Here is a 17,646-nt window from a genome sequence, read left to right as displayed (position 1 = left end):
CTCCTTAGGCCTTGTTTGTTGGAGTGTTTCACTTTGTTCTTAGCCCTCCTCTGGTAATTGAACCAGTTCTGAACAATTTGAATCGCAATTTTGGACCAGTAAGCTCAAGTTGGAGATCTACCACAAGCTCATCATCTCAAAATTAGGGAACCGTGTGGGAAACCGTGGTATGAAATTTCAATGAGAGATTATATATACATACAATGTACGTAAGATCTTAAAATGAGGTCTTAAAAATTTAGACAACATTTTAAGATGTCATTTTAGAACCTCGTGGGAGAATTCATTGAATGTCTTAAAAATTTAGACAACATTTTAAGATCTCATTTTAGAACCTCGTGAGAGAATTAATATATATGTATATATATAGAGGTTCAATTGAGAGATTTTTATGGGGATGCTTTGTCCAACAACTACAAGCACTGAAATAAGACAAATGTAATGGGCTGTTAGTTTAATCATAGTACTTTTATTGTTTCTACAAAGTTGTTGAGAGATCAAATCATGGATCAGACAGATAATATTTGGTCTTCCCACTCAAATTTTTTGTCATTTAATTAGAATTGTATATATAAATAAAGGATATAAAAACAATAAACGTGGAATACTGTAGCATAAGTGCTTGTTCACGAAGCTAAAACATGGCCACAAACAAAAATAGTAGTATGAACCACTTGTCTATTAGTCAATGTACCTGTGCTCTTCAACCACAAGGAATTCATAGAAAGATGCTTTGACTTTGTCCAACAGCAGTTCAATCAATGCACAGGCCATTTCTTGTATATGGTGATGAGAGAGAACTCCACACGGACCACACACACATATGGATATGGGGTTTGTTTCAGTGTTGCAGAAAATTGTGTATCCATGCCCTTCTTCATTCATCAAAGTATGGTCTGTGGTGAATCTTGTTTCAATGGCTCATCTTGCTATCTCAGAAGCAAGAGGTAAACACCTGCAGTACTCCAAATTCTGGAATGTTGGTTCTGGGAAGTCTAAAACAAAGCAGATCAATCTCTCTGCTAGAACTGGGATGCTAATGATTTACACACCAGCATTTCTAGTCAGTGCTGCTTCTTTAGGGCTTTTTCAACAAGAGGGTCTCAGGTTTCTGCTGCTGGGTTCAGCTCTGGCTCTTCACTTCTTCAAGAGAATCTTTGAGGTTCAATCTCTTTGACTTCAATTTTCTGCTGCAAACCCTGCAATTAAAGATGAGCTTCATATGTATGTTCTCTGATGTCAAACAGGTGATGTATGTACACAAATATAGCAGCTCCATGGTTCTTGAATCTGTGTTGACTATAAGTCTGGGTTATGCCATACCCAGTGGATCCATGCTCTATTTGCAACATCTCGCTCAAGGATTTCCAGAGCCACAGGTTGATTTGAAGTGTTATGGGATTGTGTTGTTTCTGCTAGGAATATCTGGTAACTTCTATCATCATTACCTTCTATCCATGTTGAGAACTGAAAGAAATGACAAAGAATATATGGTTCCAAAGGGTGGCTTGTTTGACCTGGTGATATGCCCACACTACCTGTTTGAAATCTTAAGCTTCTTTGGGATGTCTTTGATTGCTCAAACATTGTATGCATATTGTGTAGCTATAAGCACCACTTTCTACTTGATGGGGAGGAGCTATGCAACAAAAAGATGGTACATTTCCAAGTTTGAAGATTTCCCTAAAAATGTCAGGGCTCTCATTCCTTTTGTTTTCTAGGTGCTAGAGTAAGGGAAATTGTTTTATAATCACTCTAGTTGATGGCCTGCGCCCTGATGCAGGCATGATCTGTGAAGAACATTGCAAAAATTTTTAAAGGAATTTGATGAAATAAACATGTATCTTTATCCAATGTCAGATGAACTCTTATAATGTTATATTCATAGTTGTTTTCAATGGTTTTAGGCATGGATAATATCAATCTTTCCGGTGAGAACATCTGAAACTCACACTAAGATGTTCCGAAAACCACACAATCAAATACTACATCAGAACTTAATCATGGTGTCTCTGGCAGCAATCAAGCTTGATAAGCAATCGTCTAACCAGAAGTTCGAATGAAAACAGCAGAGCAACAACACACATGAAACAAATAAGCGAGGCGATTTATAGAGCTTGAAAAAAGTTCTACTAGATAGGAACATTCTAAGGTACTCACAGTCAGATGACTTTGATAATTTGCACATCCTGCATAGCCTACAATAGAAGGCAAGAGAGAAATAATTCAATAAAAGATACCAAATATTTAGTTACAGTCGCCATTCTGAGTTCAGAAAACCAGATAGTTCTTACAGTTTCAAAGGTTTCAACCCAAGGGATGCGCGGAGTCTATTAGCTTCAGAAATCTCCGGATCAGGATGGTCTGTGCCATCATCCTTCTTCTCCTTCTTTTTCTTCGGTTTTTCTCGAATGTAGCCATCCTCATCATCCCCACACCTTCTAGGACTGGTTCTGCGGTCACATCTCTTGGAGTTCTCTCCACCCTTCCCATCCCTACTCCTACTTCTACTCCTCCTTGAACGTCTCCTCCACCAACCACCATGATCATCCCTGTCTCGTCTTTCACACTCCCTATCTCTCCAGTCTCTTCCTTTTTGTTCTCTAAAACGGTAACTGTCTACTTCTCTACTGTCCCTCCTATCACTCCTCCTTCTCTCATAATCTCTATCCCTATAACTACCTCCATAATCCTTTTCCTCATCTTCCACTTCATATTCAATTTTGCCAGCCTCCCTTTCCTCTTCCTCTCTCTCTTTCTCTTCATAATCTTCATCAAGGACACTAATTCTCAGTTCCAGCAAACCAATCTGTTCAAGATTCCACCTTTTCCTAATCCGAGGCAAAGCAACATCACATGAATAATCTTTTGTGAGGAGCTCTTCAATGAATTCATCGACATGAATCAACCCAAACTGTCCATCACTCAATACTCGCCTCAATTTACGGAAATCATTGCGCAAAGGCTCTAGATAATGATAAATATCAACATCAGTACCAGTAAGTCGCAGATAAAAAGCACCAAGAACTCTCACATACTTGAAGTCATTGTTGTTAATGTACTCGACAACGATCTCCTTCTCGGGTTGGATTTGCAGCAACTTCATGGCAAGGCAGAGGAACGGCGTGGCCTTGCTGCCTCCCCCAATGGTGCCACCGACATGGTCAAGCTCTGTGGCCCTGTCGACCAAGGATGCTGCAGATAGGCCAAAGCAGTATCTTTTCCAGTATGTGGACTGGTAAATATTGGATCTCACAATATCATCCACCAGGTTCTGAGGGTCCATTCCCCTTATGTTCTTCGCTTCTGGGTCGGTACGGTTCGCCATCTTTCAATCTCCAAAACCCTTCTGACTCTCTTCTCTTGCTTCTTCTTCTTCTTCTTCTTCTCTTCCTGAGTAAAGCAATAAACCAGAACATTTGTTTAAATATACAAAGCTTCTTACTGGACAAGGCACACTGCGTTGTGGGTTTTCGGAATCCTTGTAGCATTTGTATTCCAAATCATTGTTGAACTGCCATAGTTAGTTTTACAGGTACAAAAACAAACGAAGCTAGCTTTTTCTGCATTAAACGCACCGTTTTGACAAAACAGCAATTTGGGCGGAGCTTAAAGCGAAACCGTTCAGATTAAACTTGGGAATTCGAAACTTCGAAATCCCTAACGCGCACGTCGCACTAGCTGTTTGGGCGGAACTTAAAAACGACACCGTTCAGATTGAACTTGGGAATTCGAAATTCCCAATATCTTCGTTAATCGTTACGTTACATTACACGATTTTACCCGCTATTTCCCCAACTTACACAAACCCTAATAATATAAGATTTCAACCATCTACCGCAGAGATGCTTGTGGATTTGTTATCTAACGACGCATATGACAAATCAGTTTCCAAAGAATTTCGTGCACTGCTATTCTTGGGTGAGTGTTGAGGTAATTGTGGAAAGCTTTCCAGGTTATTGCTCTTCCTTCATGTCTCTGTACCTTCCTTGGATCTCAATATTTCTTAATTTGTTTTTGAAATGAATTGTAATGTTCTAATATTTTGATCAAACAGTATTAGCAACTACTCCTCTCTGTAACAAATTTCTACCTTTTACCTCTTTTTTTTGGCTCTTTTCAGTAAAAAGTTACAGAATTCCTTCAATGTTAGCATTTATTTTGAAGTTACTGATGAATGTCCTCCAATCACAGCGTCTTTTTGAAATCCTTGATTATGTTAGAAGGCAATGCATTTTGAATTTGTTGTTCATAGATTTATTTTTATACTAATTTCCCTTTTGGGGATGTATCGGACTTATGGTTGAATTTGATGCTCATGCTTTTCGGGAGCTTAATTGTTGCGAAACATGTTGGGGAAATGTCCATAATTCTCGTCGTTTTTCTTGAATCCGCTGATGGAGTTGATTGCTACTGCAACTGATGGATTGTAATCATATCAGCATGAAGCAATGCTGCTGCTGTTTATAATTGTTCCTCCAATTTAATGATGCTGCTTCAGAAGTTCTTTTTCCAACTGATACGAAGGAGTAAGATCTTTTTCCAGAAGTTCTGCTTCTCAAATTCATGTCTGCTGCTGATCAACAGAATCATTCTGCGCAGAGTGAGCAAGTCCAGTTATGAGATTTGCTAAGGTAGAATGTTTGAGTGTGTTCTTGACAGTTTTAAAACCCTAATTTTATTTCTCTGTATTTACAAATTTCAAACATAAATACATTACATTATTTGGATACTCCAAGTTATGTGTATATTTTCTGAACATTAACCATATTTACAAAATCAAGCATTAATGCTTCTTTGATGGCTGAGTCTGTAGGCCAAATCCAAACGGGAAGAGTGGATCATAGTGTGGATCTCCAACATTCATTGGCAACTGATTAACTCTCTTGAACCAAGTCCTAGCCAACTTGCCTGTGAATCCATGGTCACCAAATAGAACATCGGCCACGCCTTGCCCTTCACTACCAGGAAGCCAAGCAGCCACCAGTGCATCCATTGATGCAACATATTGTTCAATGACAAGAGGCCTTCCAGAGATAATGACTACAACACACTTGACGGATCCGCATATGTTGTTGATTGTGCTCGGCCCCGGATCAGGTAGAGTAAGATTATTGTTATCACCCTTGGTCTCTGCATATGGTGGCTCACCTACCACCACAATTGCGTATGAGAACCCACCGGACTCGACAACTTTCCTTTCTGGATTCTCATCGAAGACAACTTTGGTGCTTGGATCAACAGTGGCTTTGATCGCATTGAGAATGGTGGTTCCTGCTCATCAAATGCTAGTCATGTCAATATATAAGGGCGAATACTAAATAGAAGAAGCTTTTAGTGGGGTGAATCTGAATTATAATGATACGTACCAGAAGTAAGGTTATTTCCCTCAAGACCTTGCCATTCGATCGTCCAGCCACCACATTGTAACCCTAGATTGTGAGCATGAGTTCCGGCGACGAGAATCTTTGGTGCTTTCTTTGGGAGGGGCAAGAGAGGCTGGTCTGATGCGGACTTGCCATTTTTCAGCAACACAAGTGACTTTCTCACAGCTTCCCTGGCAAGTTCTCTATGCTCCTGATATAGATCAATAGACATTGCTAGATTAATAGTCAGTTTTCTATCTTCTTAAGCTTCTGTAACAAATTATTAGTGTTTCACAGGTGGTTCACCTTGCAGCCTACTTTGTTGGCAAGACTGTAATCTGCTAATGGGTTTTCAAAGATGCCCAATGTGAACTTCACTCTCAAGATTCTTCTCACCGCATCGTCGATGCGGCTCATCGGAATGGCATTCTTCTTCACCAGTTTTATCAGATCCTGAATAAACTCTTTGTAGTTATAAGGAACCATTACCATATCAACACCAGCGTTGATTGAATGTTGAATGGAGTATGTGTAATTTGAATGGGGTGGAGATGTGATTCTGTCAATGCCTTCCCAATCTGAAATGACAAAACCCTGCACACATAATACAGCACACAAGTCCTTAATACACATCCCTGAGAAACAAGAAGACACAGTATGATGCAGCGCAATGATCGGTTTGTTACCTGGAACTTGAGTTTGTTCTTGAGGAACCCGGTGAGCAAGTCGTAGTTAGCGTGCATTTTTGTTCCGTTCAAGCTCGAATATGATGCCATTACAGTTGACACACCCTTGTCAAGTGAATCATAGTATGCAGGCATGTGAATGTTGTACAAGTCATGAGAGCTAACAATGGTGTTGTTCTCATTGATGCCACCAACCGTGCCTCCATCACCTACATAGTGCTTGGAACAAGCTGCAACCTTGTTCCTAAACAAAAGAAAAGGAAAAACTCAACAAACAAGAACCAAAAGATTCTCAATTCTGGGTGATGAATTTAGTGACTTACTTTCCACCAACATATGGTACACCCTTGTGATGATTAGTTGGAACATCTCCTTGTAAACCTGGGATTAGCTCGGTCATCATTCGAACAATTGAGGGATCCTCGCTGTAACTCTCGTAGCATCGACCCCATCTCGGATCTCTGCATACCTGTATTAACCATCAATCATCATCGTCAAAGCCTTTATTCCAGAGTAATTGAAACTTTGATCAGTTTATAAGCGAGGAGTTACTAAGCAATTACCGCGATACAGGGAGCAAAAGCGTAGGGAATGCCGGTCGCTCTGACTTCAAGTGCAGTTGCAGCACCAATTCTCTTCACAAGATCAGGATCCCTATGCAATAAGTTAACAAGTACTTCCCATTATCTAATTTTGGATCAAAGATTGATTAGTTTGAAGACATTTGTTTTTAATGCACTTGCCTGGTTACTCCAAGACCAATGTTGTGAGGGAAAATGGTGGCATTGTACACATTGTTGTGTCCATGAACAGCATCAATACCATATATGTATGGGATCCCAAGACGGGTTGCGAGAGAACCTTTTTGAAACTCGTTTACCATATCCACCCATTGTTGCGGTGTAGCATGCTTTGCAGGCACGCTACCCCCACCGCTGAGCAAACTACCTGCGATAGAGATTAATTGTTGGGAATTCACAAGTGATTGGAATCCTACACAGATAAGAAAAGAACAAGACGCACCGATGAAATATTTCTTCATGATATGAGTGGACATATTTTGTCGCTCGATCTGAACCATTTGACCAATCTTTTCTTTAGTAGTCATCAATGAAAGCAAGTCTTCTACCCTATCTTCTATGGGAACCTTGGGGTCTTTGTATTTCATGTGTTGTTTTGTACCTCCTGCTAGGGTTGATCCCAAACATAAGAGTAGAAGCCCCACTAGGGGGATCAAAGTTCTTGCCATTTCTTGTTGTGCTAAATCAATAACCCTGTAAAAGAAATACAAAGAAATGATGCATTAGACGCATAATACAAGATGAAATCAAAATTAGGGATATTCAAATTACACAAACAAACAGTCTTCCTATAACATGATATTATTATACGCCGAGTCTCGTGACTTTTCAGAATGTGTAGCGCATAAAAAGAAGTTATTTTCTCCATTGAAGAACAAGAGGTAGAAAAAAGTACCTACTATCAAGATGGTGAAAGAAAACTTGAGAAAGAAAATAAGAGATGTGTGTTATATATAACCAAGTCTATTACTTAATATAGAGTGGAGATATATATGCATGTAGAAGGAAATAACTTACTTAATATAGAGTATTGTGGATATAATTATCCATCTCCTAAATACAGTAATGTTTAACAAAAATTAGAATGACTATCTTTGGATTAATCATCTCTCTAAGAACAAATTTATTGGAGAAAATAAGAAAGTGAATACCAAAGCTAGCTAGTTGCATGGTGAAAATTTGTTACCGTGTTGTACATACTATAGAAAACAATTCAATTATCAGGCCGTCTTTCTAGGCTAAAGCCCAATCTACTATCGTTTTATTGTGAATGGCCCATATAGACAATATGTCAGGCCCATGGGCCGGACTCATTCTTGACTCAGTTTGAGGCCTTTTTAGGGACAGTGAACTACCATTATATATCAAGGAATAGTAATGGAGTCGCTCATACTCTAACCAGAAGATCTAGAGATTTTATTGACACGTATCAGGTTTGGTTAGAAGAATTCCCCAGTTTTATTTCTTCGATGAGGGTGCCAGCTCAAATAATGTTTTGAGTTTTTTTTTTGGAATGACCAGTTTATGATTGAAAAAAACACACAAGGAAGGCAAACTCTTGGAAAGAGTGAAGGAGAAACAAAGAATTTTTAGAACTTCTTTTATCAAACAAGTTATTCCTCATGTATGATCTTGGGATTATTGGAGCTTCCATGAAATCCCACAACAAAACCAATTCAACTACAAAAAGGATAATCTCCTCCTAAAGAAAACTTTCAAAACCCAGCTACTTATGTCATTCTTGTATAAATACACATTCAATCATAAGCTTCAATCCCACTACAACATTTTCTACACAAACAAGAGCAAAAATGGCTACATTGAGGCCAAGAGATGGAGGATCATCTGATACAATCCGGTTTGAAGACTTTCATCCCAAATCGGATAGGCAAGAAGAAGAAGGAGCACAAATTCTAACTCTTCATCTTCCTGGTAATCCAACCTTTTAGTTCTATGTCCAAAATAGTGTTTTTTTCCTCTGTGGGTTTTAAGGCCTGAAACTCTTTTGTGTTTTGTATTGTTTCAGCAGGGTTTGATAAGGAGCAAATAAAGATCACATATGTGCATTCTACTAGAATCGTTAGGGTACAAGGGGAGAGATCCATTGGGAAAAATGTTTGGGGCAGATTCAATGAAACATTTCCAGTTCCAACAAATTGTGTGGTGAACAAAATCAGTGGCAAGTTACAGGAAGGAGTTCTGACCATTACAATGCCTAAACAGATCATGACACCATTGATCATTAGTCCAAAGGTAGATGTCAGACCACCTGAGCCATCAAAAGAACCCAAACCAACCGACCCACCAAAAACTGGTTCAGACCCAGTTAGGTCTTCAAAGGATCAACAAGAACCTAAACCAACTGACCCACCAAAAACTGGTTCAGACCCCATTAGGCCTCCAAAGGATCAACAAGGACCCAAACCAGTTGAGCCTCCAGTCCCTCCAAAACCTGCAACTCCAGAGCCAAAACTTAAGCCTGTAATCTCCCCGAAAGAAGACGGTAAAAAGGTCGTCTCTTCACAAACCCCTCAAGAAGCTAAGCAGAAGCAGGAGATTGAAGAAACTTCAAAGGCGACATCTTCTACTACAACCACTGTGAAGGAAGAAGATGGCGTTAAAACAGTGCTGAGTGAGCCAAGAAAGATTATAGCGAGTCTCGACAAGCAAAGTGGCAAGAAAAGGAAAGAATTGGTGATAGCAGATGCTGCTTTAGGGAAGAAGGAGAGGAGAGAAGAGAAGGTGAAGGAAGATAAAGATTCCTTGCTTGAAAAATTGAAGGAAACGAAAAATGTGTCAAAGAGAAGTGGGAAGGAACTAGCTTTTCAGCTTACAGAGGAGAGAAAAGCATTGTTGAATGCAGGTGTGGCAGTTCTGGTGGTTGTGGCACTTGGTGCTTACATTACTTACAGTATTAAGTCCTCTGGAAATACCAAAAACTAGTTTGTAAATGTTGTAAAATTAACTTGAATAAGAGTCAGTTTGCAAGTGACTGGCCTAAAATATATGTAATTTCATATACTCATCCAAGTGTACTGCTTATTTATCAAATTCACTTCCTACTCATCTCTCAACATAAAAAGTCTAAATTTTTGATTGATTACAGAGAAGGTTTAGGATCAAGAATTGAAAATGTTGGAAATCCAAATCCAAACACATCAATAATATTTTCCGCTCCGGTAATAGTACTGTCATCTTTGGTCCAACTATGCCTCAACCGGTACCCAATATGTGGCTTCAAGGCTTTATTTATACATGTTCTTGTGTTAGAGGTGTAAGGTCTTTACTTATATACATGATCGGGTTATGTCAATCAAATGTGGGATATTAGTATTGAGCATTGACAAACACCATTTGCTATTGGGAAGAAATTAAATGTACTGTATTTCTTGAGGTGATTGGTTCTCTGTTCTTTAAGACATATAATTTCAGTCTGATTTTCAGATCAAGCAACATATTTCGCCATTAAATCATTTTCTAAACAGAGATATCAAAAATCATTTAATCATGAAAGTTTATGGGAAACGAAAAGAAAATGCAAGTTTTTATTACAGATTAACTTGTTACATACAGCTCTTGAGAAAGAAAATTCATTGGGAATAGTAAAATATGCATGGATAAATATATATTTATAGATTCTAACTTGTCTTAAAATTGAAATGCTTTTGCTTTACCAATCCCCAGATAAATATATGTTTGTAGATTTTAGCATTCCTGACTGTGTTTGGCAAGCTAGAAAGTGTGGAGGCCAAGAAAAGAATTTAGTTTGTATTTGCGGAACAAGTTACAGTTGTACCTTATCCATGATTCATGTAGGGAAATTGAAAACCCAACTGAAACAAGAAAACAAAACCAAAGGAGAAAGAATAGTCTCACTCTAAAGAAAACCATTGAAGTTGCTTAATTACCTTCCTTGATCTTATACATATATGTGTATATATATATATTGAGGTGAATCTAACATTGAGGGTACAATACTACAATGGCTATGAGTATGAGGCAGAGAAGAGGTGGAAACAGCCTTGTCCTATCAGCATAAACACCCGGAATCAAACTTGAATCGGCATTAGAGGAGCTGCTGTGGAGTGCTGTTGAATTGTGATTCTGTAAAACTGTAAAATGACTCATTTTACTGTATTTTAGAGAATCTGTTAAGAGGAGCTGCTGTGGATGCAACAAGAGCAACTCCAACAGCTCTTGTAAACTGATCCTCTACTGTATTTTAAAGGATAAAATCCATAAAAAGCTTAAAAAACACTCCACAACGGCTCTTGTATTTTAGCGGTAGAAGTTACAGTTGCTACAGTGATCCGCTACAACTAGCGGACCACTGTAGCTCTTGTATCATTATTTTAATAATAAAATATCACTTTTACTTTTCTTTAATTATTTGTTATTTACTCTCTCTCCTTTTCCCCTTTCTCCCTCTTCGACTCTCCCGATATCAATTTTAGTTTTCAAGTAATTAATTGATAATTAATTAATTAGGGAATTATTTAATCATATTTAATTAAGAAATTAAATAATAATTAAATCAGGAAATTAATTGATAATTAAATTTGATACTCATTTGATATATAATTATAAACACACAAATAAATAACAACTTTTTATTAGAATACAATGAAAAGAGTACAAACTACGATTCACTATAAATATTCCATAAATGCTCGATAAGATCACTTTGGAGCTGAGAATAAACTTGTCTATCTCTGATTTGAAAATGTTGATCTATGAAATCCTGAAGTTCATATGCATGGTCTTCTGGCACTTCTATTGGTGGAGGACTTTCATCGATTTGATCATATATGAAGGACATATTTGGTTGAAGGTGTAGATGTCGCTCGTCTTCAACGATCATGTTGTGCAATATGACACATGCAAGCATAATCTCTTTAAGTGTTTCTGTCTCAAAGTAACGAGCAGGTCCACGTACAATTGCGAATCGAGATTGTAGCACTCCAAATGTACGTTCCACATCTTTTCTGACACCTTCTTGACACCTTGCAAAATGTTTGGTCTTCATAGTTTGTGGTAGCGGGATCGATTTCAAGAACGTAGCCCAGGAAGGATATATACCATCAGCTAGGTAGTATCCCATTGTATAGTTATGACCATTGATTGAATAATTAACTATAGGGGCACGCCCTTGAGTTAGTTCAGAAAAAACATGGGATCGTTCTAACACATTGATGTTGTTATGGGACCCTGGTAGTCCAAAAAATGCATGCCATATCCATAGATCATATGATGCAACGGCTTCTAAAATAATTGTTGGTTCATGACAATGTCCAGTGTACATACCTTTCCAAGCAGTCGGACAATTCTTCCACTTCCAATACATACAATCTATACTTCCTAGCATCCCAGGAAATCCACGAGTTTTGTTTAATGCTAGTAGTAGTTCAATATCGTTTCTGTTGGGAGACCTCAAATACTCAGGACCAAAGACAGAAATAACTGCTTTTGCAAAATATTTCACACTCTCAATAGTAGTACTTTCTGAAATTCTTACATATTCGTCCATGAAATCTGCAGCAACTCCGGAAGCAAGAATCCTCAATGCTGCAGTTATCTTTTGAAGAGAAGATAACCCCAGTCTACCGGCTGCATCTCTTCGTTGTTGAAAATATGGTTCATGCATTTCTATTGCGGATTGAATGCGAAGAAATAGAGCTCGATTCATGCGAAATCTCCTTCTAAACATAGCATCTTTATAGACTGGTGATTCTGCAAAATAATCATTGAAAATGCGTTCATGACCTTGCAGTCGATTACGATTAATGACCGAACGTTGTCGATGAGAACCTGTACGTGATGTTCATCCTCGCTCGAATCGTTTTCTTTCATACTCCAAAAATAAAAGATCTTCAAACTCATCCTCAGAGGACGAGTTTGAGGATGAATCATCATAAATTTTTTGTATACGCTTGAAAAGAGAATTCATTGTGAAAATATAATATAATGAAGAAGAGTTGGGAGAGTTGTAAATGAAGTTATGAGACACTAGTTCTTTTATAGTAAAAGTATGTGACCGTTGAAAAGTAACGTTTGAAATTTTGACCATTAGAATATGCCACTAGAATATTATGATCCTTTAGAATATGCTTTGGAATATTCTGATCCTTTACAATATGCCATTAAAATATTCTAGACCATTCAAATATTTGTAAATATAGCCGTTTGATATATGACCGTTGGAATTGAGTGTTGAGAATATAGCCGTTCGAGTAAACTTTTAGACTAAATTGAAAAAATCAAAATTTCTGGTAAAATATATATTTAATATATTATTTTATTTTAAAAATGATATTGTCAAAAATATATTTGTTATTGTATAATGTAATTGATAAAAATTAAACATAAAAGATTTTAAAAGTGATTGGAGAAATGAATATTTTAAGTTATAGAAGATGGTTTAGAGGAGCTGCTGTGGAGTGTTGTTGAATTGTGATTCTGTAAAACTGTAAAATGACTCATTTTACTGTATTTTAGAGAATCTATTAAGAGAAGCTGATGTGGATGCTCTAAAACAAAGAAAAACCAGGAATCTGCAGGAACCATAAGTTAGGAAAAATATAGACAAACAACACAAAACCATGCTAGCTACCTAGCTATGGTGCTTGATTTATTCCATGATATATATCAAATATTTAGGGACACAAACCATAAATTATACTTTGATACTATTTGTGAAACATAAGATGTTGGTTTCACTTTATTGGAAGCCATAAACACACCTTTTTTTTTTTTTACACAAAGCCCCTTCAACTTCAATATGACCATAACCTTAGTGTTTTCCAGCTGGTTTATCAGTGTCATCTGTATAGTAGTGATGGGTCTCAGTAGATGATCCAGAATCCTGTCCATAGTTGTTGTAGCTCTCGTTCTTGTTGTCATCATCTTCAATGTTAACATAGCTGTGTCCATCCTTGGCAGCCGGATCACTCAGCAGACGACGACCATGCATCACCATGGCAGCAGTCAGTACCCCTTCATCAGCTTGCAGAGTTTCCGCAACCAAAATGAAGACGACGAGAAGCACTAGTATGGTTTTCATGATTTACAAAGATTAACCTGTAAAAGGAAAACATGGAAATAATATCAACTTCATATATAAGCACCAATGTTAAGACTTCTAATGAGATGAGCCTATGTGGAAGGAAAGATATATATGAGACCTGTAAGGCATAAGCTTGAGCTGTGTGAAGTGATGCAACTGAGCTCTCTAGGGTTTGCAATATATAGACCAGTGGTTCAGTAATATCTTCAGTAGATAAAACTTTAAGCACTAGAAGAGGGAGTCAAAATGGGTGGAGTGGATGCATGATACACAGCATTATACACACAACTAGGAGAAGGAAGGTGGCCACTAGACTATCAGAGGAACTAATTATGATAAAGATTGAGAATTAAGGAATTTCTGATGTTGATGTTCCATTATTCGACTATTAATGGTGGTTTATGTTGCCATTTTGAGGTCCATTAATGTGTGATACATGAGAAAAAAGTAAGAGATTTTCTCACTTGATGAATTTCTGGACTGTGTGAGCAGTATCCTTATGGGTTGTGGCCACGCGTAAAGCCCAATTTACCCTGTTATCACATGAAAAACTTTTGTACGCGTAGACATAACGACTCGAGTTTAAACTCATATTGGATGTCCAAAGGATAAAACTTATATAATATCATTCTCGATTATCAAAAAATGCTCATATCAGATACTCAGAGGGCAACAAAAGAAAGATTCATGACCACCATAGATTGATTAGACTTCCTGGTTAAATTGATAATAGGCAAATCTACAATCGTTATTAGCATGCATTGTTGAGTAAAAGGTAAAAGGTTACTAATTATTATCCTTGTCAACCATTATAAGGAGCATATCAAACACTAACAGAATTTTGAACTTGACTGGCTTTGCAGGAATTACTATAACAAACAATGCTAAAGCAAAAGCATCATATGGTAAGTCCCAAAAGGAACCAATCAATGGACAGGGGATAAGCATGAGGATCCAGCTATAACTGAAATCTCCAAAATTACAATAGATAAAAAATAATCTCCAAAATTACAAGCACTTGCTATTCAGAAACCCTAGAACCTTGAATGTCTAATCAAACATTAATTCATGTGCCATACCACCATCCCATGTATACCCAAAAACAACTGAGGTCTCATCCAGGACTGACTTCGAAACAAACAAGCCTCCTGAACAAATGTGCATAAGGAAGAACACTTCAGAGTTTATAATACAATAGGCGGCAGTAAATTAAACCTCATCACTCCCAGACCTCTATTACAGTTCTATTGAGGAGTCCTGTGGACGTCTGGGTCTGCTTCAGCATTCGAGGTCTCTTGAACATTGGCTGCCCCGGGTGCAGGGCCCAATAATAGGGGAGCTTGTTTCTTCTCGGTACTGGAATTTGTATCAGCAGACTGGTTTGCAGCCCAAGCTCTAAGAGGAGGTTCAAAATGTTTGCTGGCAACATCAGGTGGGGGTGCATCTTCGCCAGGAAGGACAAGAAGCCCTTTTTCTCGAAGAGACGAAGGCTCCTTGTAACAGGTATTCCAGAGATGATCTATAAGCTGCCTCTCCTCCTTAGCTGCTCCTAGATCTTCTGCGGACATAGAGCTGATACCTTTAATTCGTTCCTCAAGAATTTGTTTCAATTTCTCATTTTGCTCGTCCAAACCACCACTATTCTCGATGGTCTTATCACTGGCAACCTCAAGAAGACCTCTAAGGGCAGCTTCCCGTACCTCTGCATCTTCACTGGAGGCAAGGTGCAACATCAAGCGAGGAAACCCTAGCTCGTTTACTACGCTGCAATCTGCACTGTTCTCGTGCAGTAGGTAATGGATCAAGTTCAAGGCTTTCCTGAATAGGTGAAATTTCGAAAACAAAGTCAGATCAGGCGAAGCAAACTCAATAGTCTCTCTAAAAAGTAAGCCACAGAAGCATGTCAAGCATGGAAAACAGAAATCATATTTTCTCGCCAATTAGAGAGAAACAGGGCTAAACTTAACTACTACACATGTCTAATTTCAAAAAACATAATACCTTGTCAGTAGAAACAAAGATATCCTGTTTCCTTCCATCACTTTGGATAGACAAAAATACTATATATATTTTTTTCACATGTATTACCTTTGAAACCTCACATTCTCAGAACCCAAGGCATCTCTTAGGGCTGCATAACCATTTGCTAGACGAAAGGCAGCAATGCCAGGTTTGTTGTGTCGGATTAAAGCTGGAAAATCATCCACAAAAAAGTAAAACATGAATATCAATTGAAATCCTAGAATCCAGTGGCATATCCACTTAACTAAAATATATGAAAATTTAACAACCGCCAGAATTATCATAGAACTAAAAGCAGCACTTACAGGAGAGAGCTCCAAGTGCCTTAGTTCGAACAGTAACATCTGGATCTGAAACAAAATTGGAAAGGAGAGGCTCTAAGCCATTTGCTTCCATGACAAGTTGTTGACTCTTTGGATTGTTCTGGACAATGGTTGTCACAACCTCTGCGGCCTTTGCACGAATATTCTCATGTGAGTTCCTCAGGTAACCAAGGAGAGGAACTAAACCACCAATTGAATGAAGATCTGTCCATAAGCATAAAGAGGCAGAGGGTCAAGGCATTCCAATTTTGAGAAGCAGATTTCTTGTTCTTGTCCAAAAGATATAAATAAATTGAAATTCAATACACAACATATTTTACGGCTTGCACCAGGGAATAATGATTAAAATCATATCAAGGCAAAATCACAATTAATAAATGCACAAGCTCCTTTATTTTCAACAACTCGAATTACTCTAAGCATCTTTTCTAATTACCTGTTACTTTTCAACCTCAATCGAGCAAGACTTATGTATAAAAATAAAACCTCAATTCATCTTGAAAAGGAACTATAACAAAAATTAATTATCCCGTTCACTTTCACAGCAGCACTTCCAAAATATAATAGGAATAACTACAGGAATGTGTTGTCAACATAGAGTGAATTTCTCAGTAAACCATAGTTTTCATAGCAATTATGACAACCGCAGAAAAGGGTTCAGCAATACCTAAAAAGAGGCAATAATACAAAGTTTATCCTCTCCATCCATTCTAGTAGAAAACTTACCATTGGCCATGTCAATAGACTCTACATGCTCCTGTAACTCATCCAACATATCTGCAATTAAAAATATATCAGTTAAACACTATCAAATTTGTCAGAACAAAAGCCTTATGCATATAGACTTTAACTGAAAGTACCTTCAATGTCAGCAGGGGTGACTCCTTGAGATTCCAAGACTTGTTCTGGGGTTTGCATAACAAGAGTAATCTCTTTCATCCGCTTAACTACATCAACCGTCTGAGCTTGCATAGCTTCCATGAACCATCTCCGATCCTCCTCACTAAACCAAACCAACCACACAAAAACCAACAAAATCAATTCACTTTAAATGCAAGCAACATCCCAAATTCTCCAAAACCACTACCGTGAATCAAGTAACATACCTTAGATTACGATTAGCTCCAGTTCCATCAGAATGGGCGAGGCTCCACTTGAGCAATCCGTCCCAGTTCGGTCCCTCTTTCGCCATTGTTATCGATTTCAGAACACTTGAAACCCTAATACACTAACGGTTGAAACCCTAATACACTAACGTAGAACCGCTGAACTAGAATAATCTCTTCAACGAACGATCTACAACATATATGGTGACATTGTGCGACTTTCCAACCGACAAAAGCCTAGGTTCCAGAAAAAACCAGAGTTAACTAGAAATCCTTATGGGGCTGGGGCTGTGCTGGTATCAGAGTTTTTGGGCTTTAGATCTGTAATTATGGGCCACCTTTATTTTGGGCTTTAGATTTGTAATTATGTGCCAACTTTATTTTGGGCTTTAGATTTTTAATTATGGGTCAACAACGCACACCTGGCCAGAAGGGAACCGGAACCGGAAGCAGAACCAGACAGGCAGACACCTCTCTCTGCCTTTGTAGCCGGCGAGCA

At 38.1% G+C, this 17,646-nt stretch overlaps 6 protein-coding genes across 7 annotated transcripts; 2 read left to right on the top strand and 4 right to left on the bottom strand.

Annotated features, from left to right (window-relative positions):
• Positions 1-713: 713 nt before the first annotated feature.
• LOC119988163 (3-oxo-5-alpha-steroid 4-dehydrogenase 2) lies at positions 714-1,859 on the top strand. Its single transcript, XM_038833100.1, has 2 exons — positions 714-1,162; positions 1,248-1,859. Exons 1-2 carry the CDS (start codon positions 824-826, stop codon positions 1,719-1,721), a joined length of 813 nt encoding a protein of 270 aa, XP_038689028.1. The 5' UTR covers positions 714-823; the 3' UTR covers positions 1,722-1,859.
• Positions 1,630-4,129, bottom strand: LOC119988162 (pre-mRNA-splicing factor 38-like). The gene is made up of 2 exons (XM_038833099.1): positions 2,295-4,129; positions 1,630-2,198 (listed from the first exon to the last, which is right to left on the bottom strand). Exons 1-2 carry the CDS (start codon positions 3,326-3,328, stop codon positions 1,991-1,993), a joined length of 1,242 nt encoding a protein of 413 aa, XP_038689027.1. The 5' UTR covers positions 3,329-4,129; the 3' UTR covers positions 1,630-1,990.
• Positions 4,130-4,306: 177 nt separating this feature from the next.
• Positions 4,307-8,257, bottom strand: LOC119988021 (beta-glucosidase BoGH3B-like). Its single transcript, XM_038832932.1, has 9 exons — positions 8,190-8,257; positions 7,076-7,326; positions 6,796-7,000; positions 6,616-6,706; positions 6,376-6,521; positions 6,053-6,296; positions 5,673-5,960; positions 5,370-5,577; positions 4,307-5,274 (listed from the first exon to the last, which is right to left on the bottom strand). Exons 1-9 carry the CDS (start codon positions 8,255-8,257, stop codon positions 4,787-4,789), a joined length of 1,989 nt encoding a protein of 662 aa, XP_038688860.1. The 3' UTR covers positions 4,307-4,786.
• A 101-nt stretch (positions 8,258-8,358) lies between these two features.
• Positions 8,359-9,697, top strand: LOC119989897 (inactive protein RESTRICTED TEV MOVEMENT 2). 2 transcript variants are annotated; one of them, XM_038835658.1, is made up of 2 exons: positions 8,359-8,565; positions 8,663-9,697. In XM_038835658.1, the coding sequence occupies exons 1-2, from the start codon at positions 8,445-8,447 to the stop codon at positions 9,574-9,576; spliced, it is 1,035 nt and encodes a 344-aa protein (XP_038691586.1). In that variant the 5' UTR covers positions 8,359-8,444; the 3' UTR covers positions 9,577-9,697. The 2 variants fall into 2 exon arrangements, with proteins under 2 accessions (XP_038691586.1, XP_038691585.1); XM_038835657.1 differs by having other exon boundaries at positions 8,361-8,565; positions 8,660-9,697.
• A 1,575-nt stretch (positions 9,698-11,272) lies between these two features.
• Positions 11,273-12,277, bottom strand: LOC119988020 (putative nuclease HARBI1). Its single transcript, XM_038832931.1, has one exon. The coding sequence runs from the start codon at positions 12,275-12,277 to the stop codon at positions 11,273-11,275; it is 1,005 nt and encodes a 334-aa protein (XP_038688859.1).
• A 2,355-nt stretch (positions 12,278-14,632) lies between these two features.
• LOC119989983 lies at positions 14,633-17,395 on the bottom strand. Its single transcript, XM_038835773.1, has 6 exons — positions 17,148-17,395; positions 16,902-17,044; positions 16,768-16,818; positions 16,024-16,245; positions 15,785-15,887; positions 14,633-15,514 (listed from the first exon to the last, which is right to left on the bottom strand). Exons 1-6 carry the CDS (start codon positions 17,231-17,233, stop codon positions 14,941-14,943), a joined length of 1,179 nt encoding a protein of 392 aa, XP_038691701.1. The 5' UTR covers positions 17,234-17,395; the 3' UTR covers positions 14,633-14,940.
• Positions 17,396-17,646: the final 251 nt, after the last annotated feature.

The sequence above is a fragment of the Tripterygium wilfordii genome, chromosome 21 (genome assembly GCF_013401445.1).
Source record: "Tripterygium wilfordii isolate XIE 37 chromosome 21, ASM1340144v1, whole genome shotgun sequence".
NCBI classification, from domain to species: domain Eukaryota; kingdom Viridiplantae; phylum Streptophyta; class Magnoliopsida; order Celastrales; family Celastraceae; genus Tripterygium; species Tripterygium wilfordii.
This window is presented reverse-complemented; position numbering and strand designations above follow the sequence as displayed.

What these genes read in the sequence shown, in the direction of transcription:
- LOC119988163 (XM_038833100.1), top strand. Translation starts at nt 824, where the DNA reads ATGGATATGGGGTTTGTTTCAGTGTTGCAGAAAATTGTGTATCCATGC. An exon ending in TCTTCAAGAGAATCTTTGAG is followed by an intron (nt 1,163 to 1,247) that starts GTTCAATCTCTT and finishes GATGTCAAACAG; the next exon opens with GTGATGTATGTACACAAATA.
- LOC119988162 (XM_038833099.1), bottom strand. Translation starts at nt 3,328, where the DNA reads ATGGCGAACCGTACCGACCCAGAAGCGAAGAACATAAGGGGAATGGAC. An exon ending in GGGTTGAAACCTTTGAAACT is followed by an intron (nt 2,199 to 2,294) that starts GTAAGAACTATC and finishes CTTCTATTGTAG; the next exon opens with GCTATGCAGGATGTGCAAAT.
- LOC119988021 (XM_038832932.1), bottom strand. Translation starts at nt 8,257, where the DNA reads ATGAGGAATAACTTGTTTGATAAAAGAAGTTCTAAAAATTCTTTGTTT. An exon ending in ATTGGTCTTGGAGTAACCAG is followed by an intron (nt 6,707 to 6,795) that starts GCAAGTGCATTA and finishes CTTATTGCATAG; the next exon opens with GGATCCTGATCTTGTGAAGA. An exon ending in AGAACAAACTCAAGTTCCAG is followed by an intron (nt 5,961 to 6,052) that starts GTAACAAACCGA and finishes TTATGTGTGCAG; the next exon opens with GGTTTTGTCATTTCAGATTG.
- LOC119989897 (XM_038835657.1), top strand. Translation starts at nt 8,445, where the DNA reads ATGGCTACATTGAGGCCAAGAGATGGAGGATCATCTGATACAATCCGG. An exon ending in TCTAACTCTTCATCTTCCTG is followed by an intron (nt 8,566 to 8,659) that starts GTAATCCAACCT and finishes GTATTGTTTCAG; the next exon opens with CAGGGTTTGATAAGGAGCAA.
- LOC119988020 (XM_038832931.1), bottom strand. Translation starts at nt 12,277, where the DNA reads ATGCATGAACCATATTTTCAACAACGAAGAGATGCAGCCGGTAGACTG.
- LOC119989983 (XM_038835773.1), bottom strand. Translation starts at nt 17,233, where the DNA reads ATGGCGAAAGAGGGACCGAACTGGGACGGATTGCTCAAGTGGAGCCTC. An exon ending in CACCCCTGCTGACATTGAAG is followed by an intron (nt 16,819 to 16,901) that starts GTACTTTCAGTT and finishes TTTTAATTGCAG; the next exon opens with ATATGTTGGATGAGTTACAG. An exon ending in GGCACTTGGAGCTCTCTCCT is followed by an intron (nt 15,888 to 16,023) that starts GTAAGTGCTGCT and finishes ATGATTTTCCAG; the next exon opens with CTTTAATCCGACACAACAAA.